At 54.2% G+C, this 22,481-nt stretch overlaps 1 protein-coding gene across 1 annotated transcript in view; it reads right to left on the bottom strand.

Annotated features, from left to right (window-relative positions):
- Positions 1 to 22,481, bottom strand: part of DNAH2 (dynein axonemal heavy chain 2) — an 81,828-nt gene that overhangs the window by 44,409 nt on the left and 14,938 nt on the right. The window contains 18 exon segments of the mRNA XM_032431837.1: positions 1,178 to 1,281; positions 1,382 to 1,543; positions 2,334 to 2,497; positions 2,879 to 3,053; positions 3,349 to 3,505; positions 3,581 to 3,781; positions 5,202 to 5,394; positions 5,831 to 5,978; positions 6,176 to 6,364; positions 6,625 to 6,864; positions 7,089 to 7,245; positions 8,047 to 8,193; positions 17,486 to 17,700; positions 18,431 to 18,613; positions 18,818 to 18,947; positions 19,367 to 19,572; positions 21,034 to 21,225; positions 22,190 to 22,428. Coding sequence (XP_032287728.1) covers positions 1,178 to 1,281; positions 1,382 to 1,543; positions 2,334 to 2,497; positions 2,879 to 3,053; positions 3,349 to 3,505; positions 3,581 to 3,781; positions 5,202 to 5,394; positions 5,831 to 5,978; positions 6,176 to 6,364; positions 6,625 to 6,864; positions 7,089 to 7,245; positions 8,047 to 8,193; positions 17,486 to 17,700; positions 18,431 to 18,613; positions 18,818 to 18,947; positions 19,367 to 19,572; positions 21,034 to 21,225; positions 22,190 to 22,428 — 3,202 coding nt within the window.

The following is a 22,481-nucleotide window of genomic DNA, read 5'->3' as shown; positions in this document are numbered from 1 at the left end:
CTGGAGAAGGAGTTCAGACCGATCATTGCGAGTTTACTGTGGACAGATTATGCGCGGGGCCAAGCGCTGTGCATGAGACGGCTCACTTAATTCACACGCCTGCTATCAACGAGGAACTTTGGTTCTTCCACCTGAGCCCGAGGAACCTGAGCCTAGGGGAGGTCGAACAACTTAGGCGGGTGTATGGTCAGGTTGTACTTAACTACAGGACACATAAGGGTGAAACCGGGCAAAAACACCATCGTGGACGCAACACAGAAGAAGTGAAATTACTTCCTTCTAAATGGATCATTATTACAACGTCATCTATAAAATAGCCCATTCTGGGGCACCTGGGTGGCTCAGCTGGTTAAGTGACTGCTTTCGGCTCAGGTCATGATCCGAGGGTCCTGGGATAGAGTCCCATATCAGTCTGCTCCTCCCTCTGACCCTCCCCCTTCTCATGCTCTCTCTCTCAGGTATCTGGCCTCCCAACCCCAACTTTCCTAATTTCTCTAATAAATAAAATAAAATAAAAATCTTTAAAAAAAAAATAACAAAATAGCCCATTCCGTCCTCCATGGCCTCAAAGGCCTCTCCTATCATGTAATCGAAAGACCAAAACTTGCAAAATAAAATTATGAAGTATTTAGAGGAAAGTACGGAAAGAATGCAGGTTTAACTCTGGCGGGGGGACGGGGGGGCAGGGGGGAGGTCTTCTTAGATGAGGCCCAGAAGCAAAACCCATGAAGGAAGAAGGGAATACCTTTGGCTACATCAGAATAAAACCTTTTGGGGGTGCCTGGGTGGCTCAGTCAGTTAAGCGTCCGACTCTTGATTTCGGCTCAGGTCATGATCTCAGGGTCGTGAGATCAAGCCCCGAGTCGCGCTCAGTGCTTGAGATTCTCTCTCCCTCTCCCTCTGCCCCTCCCCCAAAAAATAAAATAATCTTTTTTTAAAAAAAGAATAAAACCTTTTGTAGACAGAAGACGTCAAGACAGAACAGAGCGCTGGGAGACGGCGGGGGAAGGGAACAGAGGAGCCGGGAAGGCCAGAGGACCCAGGACGGCATGGGAGACAGAGGACAGGGCAGGCTCGAGGGAGGGAAGGCTCCCCGGGGGCGCGTGTCTGTGGGCAGGGGCAGGGGGATGTGGTCGTGGGCCGGGGGGTGGCCCCGAGGAGCGAGGAGCAGCCTCACCTCTCTCTAAGGGCGGGGTTGCGAAGGTCCGAGATGAGGGGCATGGTCCTCTTGAACTGCTCTATTTTGGAGCGAGTGGTTTCGATAATTTCCCAGTTGCGGTCCTGGGCAGACATGGGAGGCATCGGCAGGCCTGGCCAGCATCCCCGTGCCGTGCCCCTTCCTCAGCGGCTCGCCCTCTGCCCCCCGCCGCCCCCCACGCACCTTGTACTCTTTGGCCAGCCTGGTGAGACGGCGGAAGAGCCCGTGCGCCATCGTTTCCATGGCCTCCGTCTGCAGCGTCAGGAACCGGCCCGTCTTCCACTGGTTCCAGTTCTCCTCCCAGTCCCGTGTGATCTCCCACACCTGCTGCAGTGCGTCCAGCTCCTGCACGGCGAGGAGTGGGAAGAAGCGGTAAGGGAGGGCACTCGGGCCCTCCTCCTCCTCCACACGGCGGACGGAGACCCCGCGCTTCCACTCCTCCGGCCGCCCCCCGGGAGCTGGCGGCAGGACTCAAGCAAATGCAGGGACACACACGTTTGTAGCAGCCAGATCTGCCCGAAGGCAGGACGCAGGCCGAATGTCCACACAGCGGAAGATCACTCAGCACCTACCGCGCTACAACATGCATGAACCTTGCAAACGTTACACTGAGCGAACTCAGCCAGACACGAAGGCCATTTGTGCCAAATGTACGGGACGGAAGATCCACGAGTGGTCAACGGGGGCTGAGGGGAGAGGGCGTAGGTTTCCTTCTGGGGTGATGAAAGCGTTTCGGAGCCAGAGGTGATGACTTCACAACACCGTGAATGTACAAAATGCACTGAATCGTTTGCTTTAAAATGGTTATTTTGTTGGGGCGCCTGGGTGGCTCAGTCATTAAGCGTCTGCCTTCGGCTCAGGTCATGATCCCAGGGTCCTGGGATCGAGCCCCGCATCGGGCTCCCTGCTCTGCGGGAAGCCTGCTTCTCCCTCTCCCACTCCCCCTGCTTGAGGTTCCCTCTCTCACTGTCTCTCTGTCAAATAAATAAATAAAATCTTTATAAAAAAACGGTTATTTTGTTATCTGAATTTTACCTCCATTTTTTTTTTTTAAAGGTCCTCGTGCTCCCATCTTCCTGGTCCTGCCCCCGGCCCCCATCCCTGCTCAGCACAAGGGCCTAGCCCAGCACACCACCTTCTCCAGGTTCTGCAGGTCCTTGGAAGCTGGCTGCTCGATCTTGAAGATGCCCAGGTTGGAGCGGAGACTGTTTTCTTCTTCCCGCATGGCATTCAGCATGGCCCGCACCTGGGCGATCTGCTCCAAGGCTGCCTGATGTCCCACGTTACTGGTGAAGGGGCCTGTGGGAAATCCAAGGTGAAAGCCATCGTCCCCTGGAAGGACCGTCATGGTCCTCCTACCTCTTTGTGGGCAAATCTCCCTTCTCTCCTCACCCGACGGGGGCAGGAAGGAAAACGAGGGAATGCATTGCAAGGATGATGATTCACTTTAGCAAAAACTCCTACATGTGGTGTGAGAATCAGAACCGGGTGGGTCACGGGAAGGAAAGAAAACTGGAAATGTTGTGAGCTGGACAGTGCGACCAAAAGCACCAGGCCTTCATCCCCTCTCCCTAGCAGCATCCTTCCTCTGCTCAACCTTCTCCCTACCTCCTGGGGACCGAGGCTTTGAGACACTGGGTCGACACAGAGGTAGAGGGGGAGAGCTCGAGAAAGAGGTACCTTTAGATTCAAAGTCTTCCAGGAGATTATGCGCTTTCTTCTTGAAGTCGTCCGCTGAGTGGATGAGGCCTGTCTTGAATTTCTCCTTGTGTTTCTTCAGCATTTGTTCACTATCCAGCAGGATTTGTTGGAAGATGACCCACTCCCCGTTGAGACGGTCCAGCATCTCTAGGACCTGGGGACATCAAGGAGGGGACGATGACCCATGAGCAGGGGGTCTATCCTCAGCCATGCTCTTAGGGCCTTGTTTCTGACCCTGTGGACCAGAGTCTTAGGGCCTAAGAGAAATCCATAAACCGACCCAAACTATCATCTGAGTTCTCTGGCTCTCCGAGGCCTCGGGGTCTTGCGCCTCCCGCCCAGCTCACTCCTCTGGCGGCCCAGGGCCTACGACGTGGGGGTTAACATTCTCCCCGAGCCACGGCTGCCGTGGGCCCGACCCCGGGGGATGGCACGCCCCAGGAACTCACGTTCTCCTGGACCGGCACCTCGTACTTCTCGAGAATGGTGAACTGCTCGTGGATGGGGGGGATCTGGGTCTCCAGGTTGGGTAGGTCGTGCTGCAGGGTCTCCATGAGCTGCAAACTGGCCCCCAGTTCCTCCAGCGTCTGGGGAGGGTGGCTGATTCTGAGGGCAGGCAGAGAGCACCGGGTGGGCCTCCTGCCCCGCCCTCCCCCCGCCGCCCCCCGGAGGAGCCCGTACTTGTCCCCGTTGTCCTGCAGGTAGGCGTGGAGCTCCAGGAGGCGCCGGGCTGCCATCTCCTTGAGCAGGGTCGTGAACTTGGTCTGCCACTCGTTGCAATGCTGTACCAGCGAGACCTTGAGGTGGGAGCAGTCCAGCAGCACGAACTGGATGCTGAGCACCGTCTCCTCCTTCTGCACGTTGTTGGCGACCTCCGTGTAGCTGCAAGGGCCCGCGTCCCCGCTGGGGCGGTTTTCTCTCGGCAGACTAGCCCTCCGCCCTGTCGCGAGTTTGCGCCCAGGTGTCCTGCCCCCCGACCCGCGCGGTAGCTCCAGGTACTCCCCTGCTCCGGGGTGTCCCAGCCACACGGCGAGAGCCTATCACTCCCCCAACCCCTGCCTGCGACACAGCAACCGCACTCCTTAGTCGGGCATTCGAGGCCTCGGGGTGGCCCGGGGCGGAGTACCCACTGCTGCTCCCCAGCTCTGCGGCCTCAGACAGCCTACTCAAACCGGTCTGAGCCCCAAGTTCTCGTCTGTAACACGGTGATAATGACAGAACCCACACCACAAGGCTGCCGAGAGAAGGACGTGGTCTGCCCTACCTAAACCCCTGGGGCGCGTCCGTTCCTGCACCCGTGTCCTAGACCACGCGCTCCTCGGTGCGCGTGCGCATGTGTCCCCATCTCCGTGCCTTCGTCACGCTGTGTTCTCCGCCTGCAAGGCCCTCCCCCTGCGCCCTGCTGCCTGTGAGAGCCCTACCCGCTCCGCCAGGCCCTTCACGCAGCCTTTCCTAATGTCCCAGCCCTTCCACGGCTTTGCACGCCTGAATCCTACTTCTTATCGCACCGATGCTTCTGCAGTGACTACATTTGCACAGTGCCTTAGAGCGTGCAAAGAGCTCTCGCGAGACTCAGTGACCTCACAACCTCGGGCGCCCCGCTGGCTCTGTCCATGAAGCGTCTGCCTTCGGCTCAGGTCGTGATCCCAGGGTCCTGGGATCGAGCCCCGCATCGGGCTCCCTGCTCAGCGGGGAGTCTGCTTCTCCCTCTCCCACCCCCCCTGCTTGCGTTCCCTCTCTCACTGTCTCTCTCTCTCTGCCAAGTAAATAAATAAAACCTTTAAAAAAAAAAAAAGTGCGGGCGCCTGGGTGGCTCAGTTGGTTAAGCGACTGCCTTCGGCTCAGGTCATGATCCTGGAGTCCCAGGATCGAGTCCCGCATCGGGCTCCCTGCTCGGCAGGGAGTCTGCTTCTCCCTCTGACCCTCCTCCCTCTCATGCTCTCTGTCTCTCATTCTCTCTCTCTCAAATAAATAAATAAAATCTTTAAAAAAAAAAAAAAAAGTGCTTGCTTCTCACCCTTCAGACTTTTACATTTGTTGTTTCCCAACAGGACCCTGTGGGTGCGCCCCACAAAAAAAAAAAAAAAAAAAGACAAGACCATTCCCCTAAATTTTGTCCAGCTCTGCTGTGACCTCTACCCCTTGAGAAACAAAGGTCCGATGCCCTAGCTCGCGATCTCCTCCCAAGGTTGAGGACACACATTTCTGCGGCTCTCCCTTCCCCACCGCCCCCCCCCCCCGAGCCCGGAGGCCTGGGCCTCCTCCCGGGATGCTAGGCCTCCCAGCCACCTCCGCTCCTCACCGGCCAATGTCGGCATCAAAAGAAGAGACGGGGGGGTTGAGACGCTGATAGCGGCGAATGAAAGAGTCCTTGTTGATCTCCCAGATCTCCCGATACAAATCCCAGGTCTTGAGGTAGTTCTGCAGCAGGCTCGCGTTGCTGGTCATGCCGCTGCTGATCTGGGCCTGGATCTTCTTGATGTCCTCGTCTCGCTCTTCAAGAGCCAGCAAAACGCTTCTCACTCACTCCCAGCCCAACCCAAGCTCCAGCCTGGGCCCTGGCCACTGGATCCTCCTCTCCAATACTACCTCCCCAAAGAAATACAGCTCAGCCGTGAGCATTCGTAAGCAGAGGGGGAGTCGGATCCAGCCCGAGGATTCAGAAGGGCGCCTCCGATCCTGCCCCAGTCCCAAACTCGTCCTTCTGAATCTCCCACCCCAGTCCCAAAGCCCTTGAGCGTGAGTCACTTACCTTCCACTCCCACCACCACCCTTGCTCCCTTCCCCGACTGGCCCCCGATCTGGCCTTCCCAGCATCACGGAGATGACCAGCCCCATGTCTGGAAACGGCCCCGGCCTCTCCTCCTGGCTCTGCCCCTCCATAAGTCTCTGATGGCCCTGCACCCGGTGCCCTCCCCACTGCCCACTCACCCACGATTATGTGGATGGGGTCACGATGAAACTTGCGCCTGATGAGAATTTCGGGGAGGTGGTGGAAGACAGAGATGGTGGAGAAGAGGTGGTGGCCAATGTCATTGACCACACCTGCCAGTGTCTGCAGAGTGGGTGAGAATTCCACCTGGCGGTGGGGGGAAACACAGGGGAGATGGCCTTAGCATGGGCCATGGAGCCTCAGGACTGGGAAGGCTGAACACCTCAGAACCAGCCCTGGAAGCCACAGGAGGAGGTCAAGGCCAAGGGATTTAGGGAAGTTTAAGGATTGAGGGAAACTGAAAATAGAGACAGTTTTGGAACATCAGGGGTCAAGGTCCCCACCTGTGCCACACCTCCCTGTGTGTCATTCTGCAAAATGACCAGGACTCGGAAGAGGGGGTTGGGCATGGTCTTCCCGTCCCCATTGATGGCCTTGGACAGTTCCAGCAGCGACCACTTCACATTCAGACGCAGGGCATCCTCCATCATGCGGTCCAGCCGAATCGTGTACAGCATCCACTGCTGCTGAATCTAGGGGAGGGCATGGGCAGAAGGGTGGGCCCTCAGGGGAAACGGGGCCAATGCGGAAGGCAACAAGCTGGTTAAAGAGAAAGGTAGGATGCGGAGTCCCAAAGGAAGAAGGTTTGAGAGACTGAAGGTTGGGTGAACCCAAGACAAGAGCAGGACGTCTGAGAAGCCCCCACAAAGGGTAGACAGGAAAACCAAGAGAAAGTTCTGACGGGCCCCAGGGGGCTCGCCCAGCCACAGAGCCTTGGCCCCAGGACCCGCACCTCAGGGCCGTCATTCTTGAAGACTTCGTAGGAGTTGGTCATGATGGCCACCACGTCCTGGTGCAGGCCCATCAATTTCTGCTGAACAGCCGCCCGGTGCTCCCGCTGGTCCTCCTCAAATTCCAGGTCCCTGTATACCCGTCTGCCGCTGATGCGCACCAACAGCGTCTCGGATATCTCTTGGGCTCGCCAGCCAATGGTCAGAGTGGAGGCCTTGAACTCATTCACGATGGTCTGCACCTAGAGTCAGACGCGCCCACAGGGGAGCCTCAGTTTGGGAAGAGACCCTCTGGGCTCCGAGCTATCCTCCCACCTGTCCTCGAGCCAGAGCTGCTCACATTAAAAATAATGTACCTCAGCACGCTTCATTTTTCACACTACTCCCTGGTCTCTGTACTGATCATCCACGCACCGGTCTTTGGGTCGGCCTTGCAGGCCTTCAGAGCCTAGTGACCAGGACCCACCTTGCTGGCATGTATCCGGCATTCTGTGATGAAGAAGGCGCTGGCCCCCTTCAAGGCCCAGTGCAGCTTCTTGAGTCCAGGGTGGATCTTCTTATCCAGGAATCGGATACGTTCTTTGAAGAGGGCCTGCTCATCTGGGGACAGCATGGCAATGATCCTGTGTATGAGAGAAGACTGGCAGTGGGTGGGCCAAGCTCTGCAGGCCTCTCCTCTGCACCAGGAAACTCGGTGGAGACATCGGGAAACTCACAAGGCTACACCGTGCTTTCCAAGAAAACTTTCACCAATAGTGGAAACGCTCTACACTTTGTGCTGTCCACGAACGGTCGCCACTAACCATGAAGTGTGTCTGTGGGGCATTTGACATGTGGCCTGTGCGAATGAGTAACTCAATTTTAAGATTTTATGTAATTCCAATTAAGTAATTAAAATAGAAATAGCCACGTGCCACTGAGGGCCGCCATATTGGACTGTGTAGTTCTAGACGCCCAGACAAGACTGCTGGCTCCACTCACTTGGACTTTAACTGGGCTGAGAGAGGTACCCAACCCAGAGCAAAGCCTCAGTCCAGAGTTAAGTACCAAGGGTATTGAGAGAAGGGTGCGAGTGTGGCCTTGGTTCAATAACACCGATGTTATCCTGTGCCCACGATGCTAATGCCCCCAGTTTCATTCTAGAAAAGTGACCCGGGCCCACAGTATACGTGGCCCCAGTGACCTGTGGGGTTGGAGAGGACCAGGTTGGGTTGTTTTTGCTCTCTACCCTGAAGCTAGAAGACAAAAGTGCAAGGGACAGGAATAACCGCAGGGCCATACAAGAGCGTAGGAGAAAGCATTTTTTTGAGATGGTCAAATGTAAAGGATAGATCCTGCAGGAGATAGACGACATCACGGGACAGATAAGACACAGAGGGGGCTCAGAAGGCGCACAGAGGCTGCGCGGAGGACTGCAACCTTACCGATTGTAGTCTCGAGCCACGAGCAACAGGTTTTCCCGAAGAATGCGCAGGTCCTCCGCGCGCTCGGCTACATTCATCACGTAGTGGGGCGTCTCAAAGAGCAGCCGTTCCCAGTAGTCAATCTCCACAAAGAGAATCAGCAGGGACCTCGGGGAGAAAGGGCAAGGCAGCTCAGGGGATTGCTGGAGGGCCTGACCTGGAGCCAGCAGCGGCCCCAGGGTGGCGGGCTGGGAGGCACAGAGACAGAGATAAGAAATGAAGCAGAACCTCCCGGTAAAGAAGGCTGGCTGGACTCACTGACTTTTGCTGCCCTCCCTGCCCAAACCCCCACAGCAGTAAAGGGGTACTTTGTGTGTTTAGGGCATAAACCCTTAGAGGCAGATCAGAAGTTGAGAAGCTGCCGGGTAAGGAGCAGAGCCGGCACCCTCAGGGGGCGATGGAGACCATTTGTGCCGTGTGGCTCTCTGAGCCCCAGGGTGGTGTCTCCGAGCGTCTCAGGAAGGGAAGCTTGTGGAAACAGCTCCCCACCTGTCCCTGCCCCTACTCTGCACAGTTAAGCGAGTTCCCTCATCACCCCAGCAGAAGATGGAAGGCTTCTTGTCTGGAGAGACAGTACAGAGACAGACCGACGGAGGGTCTTGGACTGGGGACCCAGACCCGGCTGAAGGAGGGGGTGTACTGAGAGGAGGGGACATTAAAGGTCCACGTGCACACTGAATGTTAAGACCCCCAGCCTTCTTTTCCTACCCAGCAACTGGCGCTCGGGCAGCTGGACAAACACTCTCCAGAACGAAGCCCGGAGAACCGTCCCGTGGCCTCTGGCCAGCCTGAGGGGTGAGTTCCAAGGACGGTGCCCTCAGGGGTCCCCTGGAAACAGCCCACAGTTGATGAGCCCCACGGCCGGCTCAGCAGAGTTTCCAGTCCGCTTTCCAGCTCCCTGCCCTTGAAGATGGACAATCAAGGATCACAAAACATCGGTCTCTGTCCTTCCTAGCACAAAAGGCAGGAGGCAAAACAACCAAAGAGAAGAAAAGCCAACTCCAAGGAGAGACGAGGGGCAGGGGCCACGAAAGAAAGCTGCCCACACCAAGTAAGAAGAAGCAATAAAACTGTGTGAACATCCTGAGAGAGAGAAAAGAGCATCCGTGACCCAAAACCCAGAAGAGCTCTTGGAAGTTAAAGACGATAGCACGACATTAATGAATAAACAAGCCCGTTAACAATGAAATCGACAGGAATCTCTCGGAAAGTAGAGAGAAAGACACAGAGATGGAAGGCAGAGAGGACTTTGCATGAAAAAAAGAATAGAAAACTCCCCAGTAGTAATTTTTATATTAACTACATGTTGGAAGGATCATACTTGGGGCAATATCGGGTTGAGTATTCAAACGGATTTCAGCTGTTTCTTGTTCCTCTGTTAAATGCAATACCAGAGGAATTTCACTTGCGCGTGTGGCCTCCCCTCCGGGGAGCTTCTCGCCCTTCCCTCCCGGGTGTCACAGCCACGTCCTGAGTGCGCCACCTCTGAGATCAGCCCCTCAGACGCCCTTCCACCCGAGCCCAGCATCCTCCCAGGTCCAGCACTTGCCCTCCCAAAGGACCTGATCTTTGACCTCACACCACTGACCACAGGCTCTCCTCCCGCCTGTGTGTCCCCCCCATCACCGCCTCCTGATCCACAGACCCTGCCATCTGTCACTTTCACGGTCCTCCTGCCACTCCTCACTTGCTCCTTAGTGTAAGCCACCTAGCGGAACCCCAACCCTGGTTCAATCTGCTGCCATCCCCCCCCCACCGTGCAGGCAGCCCAGCAAGACGGGACCACATAGATGAGCACCCCGAAGGCTCCCCACGCTGCATGTGGGGGTCTCCCCAGGCTGCCCTCCTCCTGTGCTCACGCCCACCTCCGGCAGTGCCTCCCCACTCTCTCAGACCTGCCCCTCCCTGTCTCTGCAGAAAGCCCACCTCCTACACCACAGGGATACAAAAGCCATCAGGAGACTCCACGTACTTCCCACTATAAAACCCAGAAGCCTGGGGACATGTGTCCCACCCGCGGCTTCTCCCGTTTAGGACGGAAGAGGCCCTCCTCCCACCCAAGGCCAAGGCCCCCTCCTGGGCTCCGCGTCCTGACACGGTTTCCTCCTGCTCCCTCAGATGCCACCCCCTCCCGCTCTCCTCAACAGTCAAAGAAGGCCAAGGTTCTACCATCTTGAAAAAACCAAACCCAAACCGGCCCCCCAGACTCCGTATCCCTCTGCGGGTACCGGGCCCCGCACTCCCCTTTACCGCGCACCTTCCACATAGAATTGTCCTCGAGAACTCCTCTGTCCCCTTCGCCTCCACAACTGCCCTCGTCAAGTCTCCCTGGGACACCTTGTCCCCAAGCCCTGCAGGCCTCCTCAGACCTGGCCCTCTGCCCTCTCATGCTAGACTCCTCCCTGCCTTGCCTTCCTGGGACGCGCTCTTGCGTTCTTCCCTGGCTTCCAGGCCACAGTTCCCCTCTTGTCTGCCTGCCTTTTGGTACAAGTGTCCTTCTGTCTCTAGCATCCCTTGGAAACCCCATTCGGCTGGGCGCTGGAGACCCTGCAAGGAATCTGCTTGCCCTGCACCTCCCTTCAATGCAGGCTCCTGGAGGTTCTTCACATCCAGCACTCTCCCTGGGCGAGCTCGTCCATGCCCACAGCTTCAGCTGCCTTCTAGAAGCTGCTGACCCCCAGATCTACACGCCTAACGGGAGCTCTGGATTTGCATGCCCAACTGCCTCCTGGATGTCTCCCCGCCTCGGCCCACGGGCACTGCACACGCACGTCCAGAAACAAACTCATGGTCCACTCTGCACACGGGGAGCTCCTGGCTCCGGTACCAGCCCCGTCTGCTGCATAAACCAGAGCTGCACGTCCTCCCTCAGCCTCACTGTCCAGCATCCAACCCACTCCCAACTCCCTGGGTTTTAGAGTCAAAGCAAAGTTCAGAAACTCCGCTATCTCCCAGGCACCCGTGGCTCAAACGCGATGCCAAATGGCAATTGGACGTTGGCCTGAAGTTGATGGAAGAGTGCGTGGTCATCCATCTCAAAGAGCAAAGACTCCGGGCAATTGCTGCCATGTGGGACGAGCGCCCGGAGTGACTGAAGCGTCTGATTTTTCAAGAGACCAGAACACAGAACTATTTTCCTATATAAAAACTGTAACCGGTTAAACATTCTCATGGAGATGAAGTGGGGGAAATCAGAGGGGGAGACGAACCATGAGAGACGATGGACTCTGAGAAACAAACTGAGGGTTCTAGAGGGGAGGGTGGTGGGGGGGATGGGTTAGCCTGGTGATGGGTATTAAAGAGGGCACGTTCTGCATGGAGCACTGGGTGTTATGCACAAACAATGAATCATGGAACACTACATCAAAAACTAGTGATGTAATGTATGGTGATTAACATAACAATAAAAATTTTTAAAAAAATTCTCATGGAGGAAAAGAGACCCATGACCATTAAAACAATAAAAATAAAATACCCAAATTAACCAATTAAAAAGAGATGTCTATACATAACATCTATATGCAAATTTTATATATATGACATCTCTTGTTAATTTGTCAATGTACATGGAAAAAATGATTTATAGACATTTTATGCAGATTTAAATACACTGAAAGAAAAAATGCTATTCTTGGACAGAACGACTCAAACCTTAAAGATGTTCATTCTTCTTAAGTTAACCTATAAATTTAACCCAATCCTTGTTCCTATAAAAATAGGAACGGAACTATTTTGGGGACTAAACAGATTGATTCTAAAGTTCTTATGGGAAATAAATATTAAAAATATCCCCCTAAAACTCTGCAAAGGGAGAGGAATGAGGTCAATAATTAAAGCAGTTGGGTTCCTTCATATGAAGAGACAGACATACCAGCACAGAAAAGTGAATCCCAAAATAGACACAACTCTCCGTGGGAATTTGTTACGTTATATAAATGAGATCAGGTCAACTGGCTAGCCATCTGGGGATTAAAAAACACAACTCAGTTGCACGTGCAGCTCTCTCCCTACATCAAAATAAGTTTCAAAAGGATCAGACATCTACATGTAAAGAATAAAATCATAAAATGCCATAAGTAAATATAGAATATTTTCAAAAATTTTAAAAAGCTTGAATAAAAAATCACATGATTTGTAAAATCTGTGTGGTTTCTTTTCCTCTTTTTTAAGGAACGTGTACTTTTTAATCACAATCAAAAGCCCCCACAACCTGGAGATGCTCTCATGAAAGTCCATGTTCTGAACATTACCGAAATGCTACTTGGAAGCACAATGAGGTGAAAATTCCAGAATGTTCTGTGTCTGCTCTACAGGCAAGCACTGAAATAACAAAATAAGAAATGATATCGTATTTGAAGTTTTGCAAAGGATTATATCTTCACCTTTACTGGAGAGGAAACTTCCGGTGAGGGAAATTATTTTCAAGTGAATAGGCCTCTCTCACACGTGAACGAACAGTGGATTACCAGACATTGAAGGAAACCCTCCAAAGTAAAAGAGAGAGAGGCTAAAGCCAAGGAAAATTGCTTTCAAGTTAGGATTCCAAGTCCAGCCAAACGTCCAACAAGGGGAGGGCAGAAGACAACTGTGGTCAATCCCATAAAAACTCAAAAAATTTGCCTCCCATGCACCATTTCCCGGAAAGCTAGTAAAGAATGCACTCCACCAAAATGAGGGTCCAAACCAAGAAAGAGGAAGACAAAGGAAACAGGAAATCCAACAAGAAAAGAGGCTGGGAGTGGGGGACGGAATTCCAGGCTAACGCCTGAGTAGCAGGCCTTGAAACCAACCAGTTCTACTGACTCAGGAGGAAAGGGAGTTCTAGCAAGGGTAGCTATAAGGAAGACAGGAAACCAGTTCAGAGAGTGAGGAAAAATACGACCCATCTGGGACAATTCATGACAGTGAACAGTGTGCTAAGAAAAATAGCGAGGTAATTATCAGTTCCAAAAAGAGCAAACAACAGACAAGCCAGGAAAGGACCATCACCACAAAATTCCTCCGCCCAGCCGCAAACGGGACTAAGAGTCATATTAAGATAAACAATAAATCCGGACTTAACCAAAACTGGTGTGAGAGCTACGCTGGATGGATAGCGGGGTCTGGGCATTTCTAGCTGCACAAACACATCCTCCCGTGTTCTTCAGACTGGAGGCTCCAAATCAGTCTCCCTGAACGCCGTGGCCAGCCCACGTGGGCGAGTGTGCTCCCCAATGTCCCACCGAGATGTCTCTTCATTTTGTCATCTTGACGAGATCTTCAAAGTAACTTGAAGGCCTATCAGCAGATTTTAACGTGTCGGTCGACAGGACGGACTTGGATGATGCCGTCTTGATTGTTGAGCTGAACTCAACATCGTAGGAGGAACTCTTTCCACAGGGATGCTCTTGTCTTTGCCAGAAGTGTGTCAATTAATTTCCAGAATGCACATTTTATTGACAGATAAAATTTCTTTTTTTTTTTAAAGACTTACTTATTTGAGAGAGAGAGTGCATGAGCACAGGGAGGAGTAGAGGGAAAGAAGCAGACTCTGCTGAGCATGGAGCCTGACACAGGGCTCGATCCCGCGACCCTGAGATCATGACCTGAGCTGAGATCAAGAGCCAGACACATGACCGACGGAGCCACCGAGGCGCCCCAACAAATAAAATCTCCTTGAAAAAGCAAATCAGCCTGGGAAATTATTTCTGTAAGATATTTCCTCATTGATCCTCAGAGCCGTGGTCAGGCCACAGAGGCAGGAAAGTGAAGTCAGCTGAGTTTAGGGCTGATAGCCCGGAATGAACCGACCCCATAGAGAATGTCCTATATGGTTGGGGAAGAGAAGGAATTGCAGGCCCTACACACAGAAAACCGACAGGCGTCCCCGTGTCCACCCTCCTGCCCTGCACAGATGGTATAGGACGCAGGGACGACAGCTGGAACATGTTCGAGTTACGTGCGATCGGTGAAGCCGGTCTGGCCGTGAAACGTGGTAAAAGCCAATTTGGACTTCAGAGCTCAAATGTTTGGGATATAAGGTGGGATAAGAAAGCCCCTTGTGAGATAAAATAGGCTCTATTAGGGCCCAGAAGGCTCCAAACTCGGGGGGAGTCAGGTGATTCTGAGAACACTCAGGACACTTGAAAAGCATGCTTATTTGGAGATCTTATCTGGACCCTTGAGCACAAAAGGGTGAGCCTGATAAAGTCATCTGCACCTCCGTGGTAAGGTGTTGGAGAAGAGCAGAAACGGTCTTGGATTTCTTTACTGGTTTGATGAGCCCAGACTTTTCATCCTTCCCTAGAATCATGTTGTTGTTGTCTTTCCCCCCATACATAATTTACTGGGTTGAGGCAGCTTTATCTTGAAACCACAAAAATGTAAAGCACTTATAACAGATCCCTCTAGTAAACGACTGCCCAGGGACAGAAACACTCCTCTCTGGGAGAAGCGTTCTAGCCATTATTTGGGTTTCGGTTAAACCCAGGCCATAAATATTTGGCCCAAGGTTGCCTTGTTGGCCCTGCTGTAAAGATTATGCAATGGGTGCTTCAGATAAGTATCTCATGTGCTCCTTGAAGGGAGACCATCACAGCAGACTGGAAAGTTTTCTCCTAAGCCTCTCCGACCTCGATGGGCATCCCGCTGGAACATCAGGCAACCGCACCACGGTGGGGGGATGGGCACAAGGTACAGGGAGCCCACTCGAAATCCTCCATCCAGTACGGAATATCCAGAAGCCTTGCAGAAATCGTGCAACAACTTTAAGTCCATCAATCCTGAGCTGACTGAGTCACAGTATACATTATAGGATGCTAGACGCCGCGGGGAACAACCACATACTTCTCCCCGTACAGAATGGAACCCCCCCCCCACGCGTGTTGTTAACCTTAAAAAAAAAGCAAGTTGCAAAAAACCCCGTTTACAATGTGATCCTATTTTGTGTGAAGTGTGTATTTTGGATTACCTGGTAATCGAGATTACCTCCAGGGAGCGGGGCTGGGTGCTGGGTTTTCACTGTTTCCTGTATATATTGCCACATAAATTTTTTTTTTTACAGTGAGCAGGCACTATTTTTATAATTTAAAAATACCCACTAAAGACTTTAAAAAAAAAAAATCAAAGAAAAACAAATGTATGAAGTGGGGGGGGGGGGAAGAGAGTGGGGAAAAAGAAATAGACCAAACCACTAAGCATGGTTATCTTTGGGGAGACTTTTTTCTCTCTTTCACTTTCTTGCATTTTGCAAATTTTCTAAAATTGTCGATACTTTTATAATGGGAAAATTAATCATTTTGAAAACACTTTGGATGCACAGTGTATATGGTATGCTACTATTTGTATAAAAAGACCGTTTATGTAGCTATCCACTCTTATTGCTGGAATATGTTCCCCAAGGAACTAGTGACACAGACTCTTTAGAGAGAAACTGAGTCACGGGGATACAGCAGTGGAGTCGGACTGTTCCTTCTCTACCCTGGTGTAAATATTGAGTTTTGTAACATGGACCTTATATCACCCCTTGTAAAAGGTTTAACTGTTTTAAAAACTACAACTATTATTTTTAAAAATGATAATAAAATAACATTTACAAAATGATATCTCCTTGCTAAATCTGCTTTGAATGTCCTGTGTTCGCGAAGCTTCCTGAGGCAGTTCTTCTGAAGGGAAAATCATGTTTGTGGATTGTTGGCTCTTCGTGAGGACTTCCACATACGCCATCTCGCCTCGTGACAAGCACAGAATAGGATTTTTTGATAGATAAGGATAAGGAAATTCCGAGGAATTTGGCGGCCCGCCCGGGGTCACAGCTCACACTGACCCCAGGGTTCAGACTCTGCCCCGAGGACTGGGAGGAGGCAGAGCCCCCAGCCCGCCGGGGCGGCTTACCTGTGACGCGTCTTCACCTCTTGCTCAACCTTTGTCTTCTCTCATACTTAAAATGTAAACACGGATCACTGGTGCTACCACAATTCTGTTATTTGAATACAACCCTTTGATTCCAGGGAAAAAGGCAACTGCTGGGCTGTGCACGTTCATATCGGTATCACTGCAAGTGCGTCCGTCCGTCCGTCCGTCCGTGCGGGCGTCACTCCAAGCACAGCCCTTTGGGAGCACCCAGCTTGACGGGATAATGTGTCTTGCAGATTCAACCCCGTTATCCGCTTGCAAATGTCACCGCGAGGGTAATACCGGCCTCGTCCCCTGTCTCCTCAAAACCAGAGTGCTGACTTACGGAGCCGTTGTTCTATGGGGCCGCTTGGCCATACCTCAAAAACCCATGGACCGGGGCGCCTGGGTGGCTCAGTTGGTTAAGCGACTGCCTTCGGCTCAGGTCATGATCCTGGAGTCCCGGGATCGAATCCCGCATCGGGCTCCCTGCTCAGCAGGGAGTCTGCTCCTCCCTCTCCCGCTCCCCTCTCTTGTGCTCCCTCTCTCTCAAATAAATAAATAAAATCTTTAAAAAAAAAAAAAAAAAAAAACCCATGGACCTTCTCAGGGCCGCTCCCCAACACCCCTGCCTGGCCGAGGACGGGTCTCCGGCCTCCAATGTCTCTGTCCTTCTCACGAAGGCCTCTCCTCCCCTGACACACGGCACCGCTCCTCCACCCCGTCCCTCCACGGGGCGGGGCGTGTCCTCGCACCGTGCCTCCTGTGCCCTGGCCTCCGTCTGCCCCCCAGGCCCTGTCTAGCAAAGCCCCTCGTGCCCGGGCCCAGCAGATCAGGACAGCCTAGGAGTCGAAGCCAACGCGAGGAGCCGGGAGGCAGCTGATGACAACGGGGAGCCAAAAGCAATCAAGTGGAAAGTGATTTCCTTCCAATTAAGAAAAACTGTCACCAGACGGTTTGCAATCTCTGCAGACAGATGTCTTACAGAGCTCCTTCCTTAGCGTTCTCTTCTGCATCTCACAGGCCTCCGGGCCTCGGGGCCTCAGGCTCCCCCGCAGAGCGGCCGTGGCCAGGGGCTTCGCCCACCTCGGTTCCCGCACCGGGAAGGCTCTCGCGGTGGAAATACATGAATCACTCACACTGTAAATGATGGGAACCTGAAACTGTCCTGCCTGGAAGGCTGTAGGGGGCAGAGAGCACGACCCGCCAGCCCCACCGGTCGTCCCCGCCCCCCCCACAAGCCCACACCTTTGCCGGTGGCCCTGGTGACTTAGCTGGGCCGCCATGGCCATCTAGTGGCCGAACATCTACATCACCGGATCAGTGGGTTACTGGGGGCTGCCTGTTTTCGATGGGTTATTTTGGAGAATAAACGGTAGATCAAAGGCAGGTGGTGCTAGTCCCCGAATTACAGCATACGAGAGAGTTCCAAACCAGAACGGCGCGTGGAACCGAGAGACGGGAGTTACACTCTGGGGAGAGCTGGGGACGCGCGCAGCGGGGCAAGGAGTCAGACTGGGTCTCGTACTTGTCAAAGTTGACATCCAGCATGCCCGCCTTCTCCTGGCTGATTCGTAACAGTGGCGTGTCCAGCCGCCGGATACAGTCCTTATCCAGCGTTAACGTCCAGTCTTGGAAGGTTTTTCGAACCAGTTCATCGATGGCCTGAACCATCTGCTGATAGGTGTGCACGCTCTCCTCTCCCGTTCCAATGTGGGGCAGGAAGTGAGCACTGGATAGACACTGAGGGGGAGGGGCAACAGCTGGCCGGAGCCCACGAGCCACCATCCCCCACGGTACGGTCTCCCACACTGCGCACCCACCAGGCGTGCGGCTTGCTAGCGAGGCCCAGTCTGACCGCTCAGGGGGAACGTGGAGCCACACAGCAGGGTGAGAGGAGGAGACCAGGGCACGAGAGAAAGGGAGTCAGCAGCGTGAACGGGGAAGCACAGAGATTCAGCTTAGCAGAAGTTGGCAAAGAACGGGAATGACAGCAGGTAAGGATTTAAGAGGTACGAGGTGGAAAACCAGTATGAGCCCTTCGTCACCACGGTCCTCGCTCAGCGATCGGGAAGACGCCTCATTCTCCCCCAGAACCAATTACATGATGGCAAGCACCTCGGTAGCCTACATTCCCCAAAAGCCCTTTGAGAGGCGTTTTTCCTGTTTCTTTGTGCCGGTTCTTTTAGGAGGACGGGGCCCTCTAAAGGCCTGTCCAGCTTCTGGGATGCTGACCCTATTCCTCCCCCCCCCCCCCACCTTGATGGGAAATGCCTGCAATGACCCGTGCCCGCCCACCGCATCAGAAGCCATGGCCACCTCACTAACTGGCACCTGCCGCTCCCCTGGCCCATCATGAAGACTCTCTGGGGAAACTCCCTGGACGGGGCCCCCACCCCTGCCAGCATGGGGCACAGCCTGCGAACTCCACCGGCTCCCTGAGAACAAGTTTTGGGAAAGGCCAGGCGCTCACGTTCATGACCCTGTCGATGCGGTGCCGCAGGATCCGCATCCAGTGGGCCTGTCCCGAGTACCGGGCCATGTAGGGCTCCAGGTATGACCATTTCTTGTTCAGCTCACGGTTCACCAGGGCCAGCTCGCTATTGAACAGCATATAGAGATCCACAGCCTTCTTGTCGTAGGTTCGCTTGATGGCCTAACGAAGGGAAAGAACCTGACAATGGGGCCTGGGGGTCCGGCTTCCTTCCCTCCCGTGACTCCTGCGAAGGAGGCGCGCTCCCTAGCGATCCAGAAGCGAGGGGAGCAGAGGGAAGGGAGGACTTGGGGAAGGGCATGAGTGGAGTTGGGACTGGAGGAAGCACAGGAGGGAGCAGGGGGTAGGGGGAAGGGGGGGCGGCACCTCCCGTGTGGCCAGCCTGTGGAAGGTGTCCAGCAGCAGCACTCCCTGCTCCACGTCTCGGACTAACTCGAAGGCGGAGGTGATCAGGTTCTGAGTCATCACCTCCAGGTCTTTGACTCCAGTGCGAAACCTGCACCATTAGAGAAGTGTGGGGCCAGGCGGGCACTGTCGCCGCCTGGAGGACGCCCCCCGAGTAGGAATCCCGGGTGCCGAGGGCGCTCCCCCCGCACCCCCTCCCCGTGCCAGGCACGCAGTGCGTTATGCACGCGCGTTAATCGTTTATTCCCCAAAATGACACAGTGAGACGGATTCCATGACTTTGTTAGATGAGGAAACAGGCTCTAACGGGTGGAACGACGTGCCCCGAGTCACCTGTCCAGTACGCGGCACAACGGGGGCTCCAGCCCGGACCCTGCCTCTGAGCAGCGGCTCCTCCTCACCCCTGACCTGTCCCCTCCACGCAGGACTTTGGACTCGTCGGGCCCCACCTCCTGCGCTCGCCTCCCCGCCTCCCTCCCCTGCGCCTCTGCCGCGGAGGGACCCCCTCACCTGTTGTAGTCCTCGTGCCAAGAGGTGTTCTTGACGTCCAGGATGCCCCCGCGAACAGCCCGCAGCGTATGGAGATTCTTATGAAAGATATCCTCGATCTCCAGCAAGTTGCGCGTGATCTGGGGCCCTTGGGCACCGAAGAAGCGAGGTAGTGGAGCCTGCTTGCCGTCCTCCCAGCGGGCAAAATGGTACTGGCAGTCGCATACCTGAAATGAAGTCCGCATGAGGGGGCCTCCTGCTCCCTCTTCTGATCACGTCGGGCCTGCATGCTCAGGCTTGGCTGAAAATGTCCAAAACGCGAGGGAGGACCCGCCAGAGGCAAGGAGCTCCTGGGATGAGCTCTGGCCGTGGAAGGAACGGCGAGCCACCACAGGGCCGTGGTAAGAGGCAACAGTCTAAGAGAGCGGGACCAGCAGCAGGGGAAGAGCGGGAAGCCGCCTGCTGAGCCTCTGCGCCTTCTGCCCGCCCGGGGCCGAGCCCCCTGTGACTCTCCTCTTGCTCCCTGACCATCTGCCCACCTCAATGAGGTCCTTGCAACGCTGCACAAAGGCGTCCACCTGGGCAAATATGCTGGTCTGGTCGAGCACCCAGCCCCGACTCGAGAACCTGTGTTCGGAGAAAGAGGGACCGAATCCAAATGTAGGGCCGCTGGCTATCAGCCTGCCCATGCAAAGCTAGAACCAGGAGTCCTGGGGGGCCTGAGAAAAAGAGACCCCAAGAAGCAGTTCTCCTGCACAATTGAGGAAGAAAGGCAAGATGAGGAGAACCAGAGAGGAGACAAAGCATCTCCGTTCTGTAAGGAGGTTTGTACATAATGGAATTTCAGACCTTCAGGTCAAGAGAGAAGGAATAAAGCAGGAAGGATTCCTGGAATCAGGGAGGACAGTTATGAGAGTAAGGAGAACCCAGGGTCGGGAGCTAGGAGAGCTGTATCCAGAGAGGAAACTGGGACCAGGTCTAGGAAAAGGGAATCTGTAGGCTTTTAAAAAGTGCAAGTGAAAGGGGTCACCTCCGCCCTCAGGAGGAACAGAGGGGGTAACCGACGGAGACGGCGGGGGACCACGTCGTACTGGGTATGCATCTGCACGGCCCACAGGTAGTGATCTTTCCAGGCCTGACAGCAGGCAATGCAGCCCTGCAGGTCCTCCTTGCTGGAAGTGACATGGCCCTCAAAGATGCGGTCCAGAGAGATGGCGTGGCAGCACAAGCGAATGATCTCGTTGCTCATCTGCAGGAGGGGCCGACAGCCTCAGGTCTCAGCCTCCCAGGCTTGATTTGGCTCCCGATACCCAGCTGACACGGGCCAGGGGGAAACCTTCGGGGTTCTACCTGCACCCCCCAATTCAGCTCAGCTCACTTCCCAGCGAGTGCTCAGCCTGGGGTCCATCCTTCCTGCCTCCCCTGCTACGCTCCACGGACTCCCCTTCTCAAAGCCCTTCTTCCCACTTTGGCTACTCCATCAGGAAGCAAGCTGTCCGGCCCAGGCCCCAACCCAGAGCGCTCGAGGGTTGAAGAAGCAGGCAGAAGCCCATGGTCTCTGTCTGACCCCCGGGGCCACTCCTCACTGCCTTCCACCACATGCTTCCTGCTGAGTGAACGCCCCGGTCTCCACCAAATCAGCGCCCCCCCCCTCCACCCCGCCCCGTTCCAGCCCGGCAGACACATACCTTTCGGAAGAGGGAGGTCAGTCTCTCCCGAGTGTTGTAGTGGGGAGAGTTGACCCAGATGATGCGGATGAGACTGATCAACTTGGGGAGCTTACTGGAGATGTCCTTAGGCCGCATGTAGGCCAATTCCTGGTAGGGCTCCTTCAGGATTGACAAAAACGTCAGGTTTGACTGTGCTTGACGAGAACCATCCTGGCAGTGAAGAAAGACCCGGAGTAGACTTGTCCATCAGAAAGAACCGGTTCAAAGCAAGCACTGTCTACCCATGGGGAAGCACACCCTGAGCTGCCTCTCTCAAAACCTAGTACCAAGCATCTCAGGTCTCTGTGGGCCCTTAGGACAGGAGTTACCAGCTATCTGCTCTCATTTGTGTGCTAGTTCCTAGCACAGTGTCCTTGAGACTCTTCTCATGGTGAGTCCATCCTCACCACTAGACCAGGAGTCCCCAGCTCGGGCTTTATGTGCACTCCTCCAGTTTCCCCAGCTGGATTCAGAACCCCGCACAAGGTTGATACTCACCAGCTGTTGATCAGCTGACTCAACAGCACCCCCACTCACACCCCCCCCCCCCCCCCCCCCCCCGCCATTTCACCCAGCACCCTTCACCACCCTGTTCTCAACCAGGCTTCTAGACTTGTCCACCTAGCTGTGGCTCAGTTCCCTCACCACCAAGCTCAAAATCCCGCCTGGGGAGAGAAGTCCTACACGTCCATATTCCACAGATCACCCTGCCCTTCTGGGTGTCCCCAACGCTAACATAATCAGCTTGTCATACTTTATCGAATTTATTTTTTATGTGTTTATCTTGCAATTCTCTTGGCTGAACCCTATGGGTTCCTCTTTGACCCCGTATCATCTAGTGATCCTGTTTTGTGTAAGCCTGGTTTTCTGAGCTGGATTGTAGGGGTTGGGCTCATGGCAGGTACTCCATGTATATTTGTCAACTAACTGGAGTCTCCCTAACTAAACTACGAGCTCCCTCGGACCCTGTGTCCTACCACGTTTGTACTCTCCAAGTGCAAGTCCAAACACTGGGGGGGATCGATCTTTGCTGTTGAGGATTACACTGGCTCCCTCCGCTTAGTACCCAACTAACGACTGTCCCAACCACTATCCACCCTCTGCTGAGCCTCCATCCTTGGGGCCACTCACAAACCTGGATCTGCTGGGCCAGTTTCATAAAGGGCGCCAAGTAGGAGGACTTGGCAAGTCGCAGGATGGATTCAATGTGCTTCACTCCCTGCTTCACCAGCTGCTTACTGATGCCAGACAGGTCCATGCATCGGTTGCGCCAGAACTCAATCTCCTCCAGAGGACCTAAATTTTCTCCTGTCTCCACAGACTCCTGGGCACTGAGCACCTCCTTTATCTGCCGGGTCCAGTGGATCATGGAGGCTGCCGGGGAGAGTACAAAACCTCTTGCACTTCTCTATGCTGCTCCCCAGTTG

This window comes from Phoca vitulina, unplaced genomic scaffold, assembly GCF_004348235.1.
Source record: "Phoca vitulina isolate PV1807 unplaced genomic scaffold, GSC_HSeal_1.0 scaffold47, whole genome shotgun sequence".
In the NCBI taxonomy this organism is placed as follows: domain Eukaryota; kingdom Metazoa; phylum Chordata; class Mammalia; order Carnivora; family Phocidae; genus Phoca; species Phoca vitulina.
The sequence above is the reverse complement of the archived record's forward strand: the minus strand, read 5'-3'. Positions and strand labels throughout refer to the sequence as shown.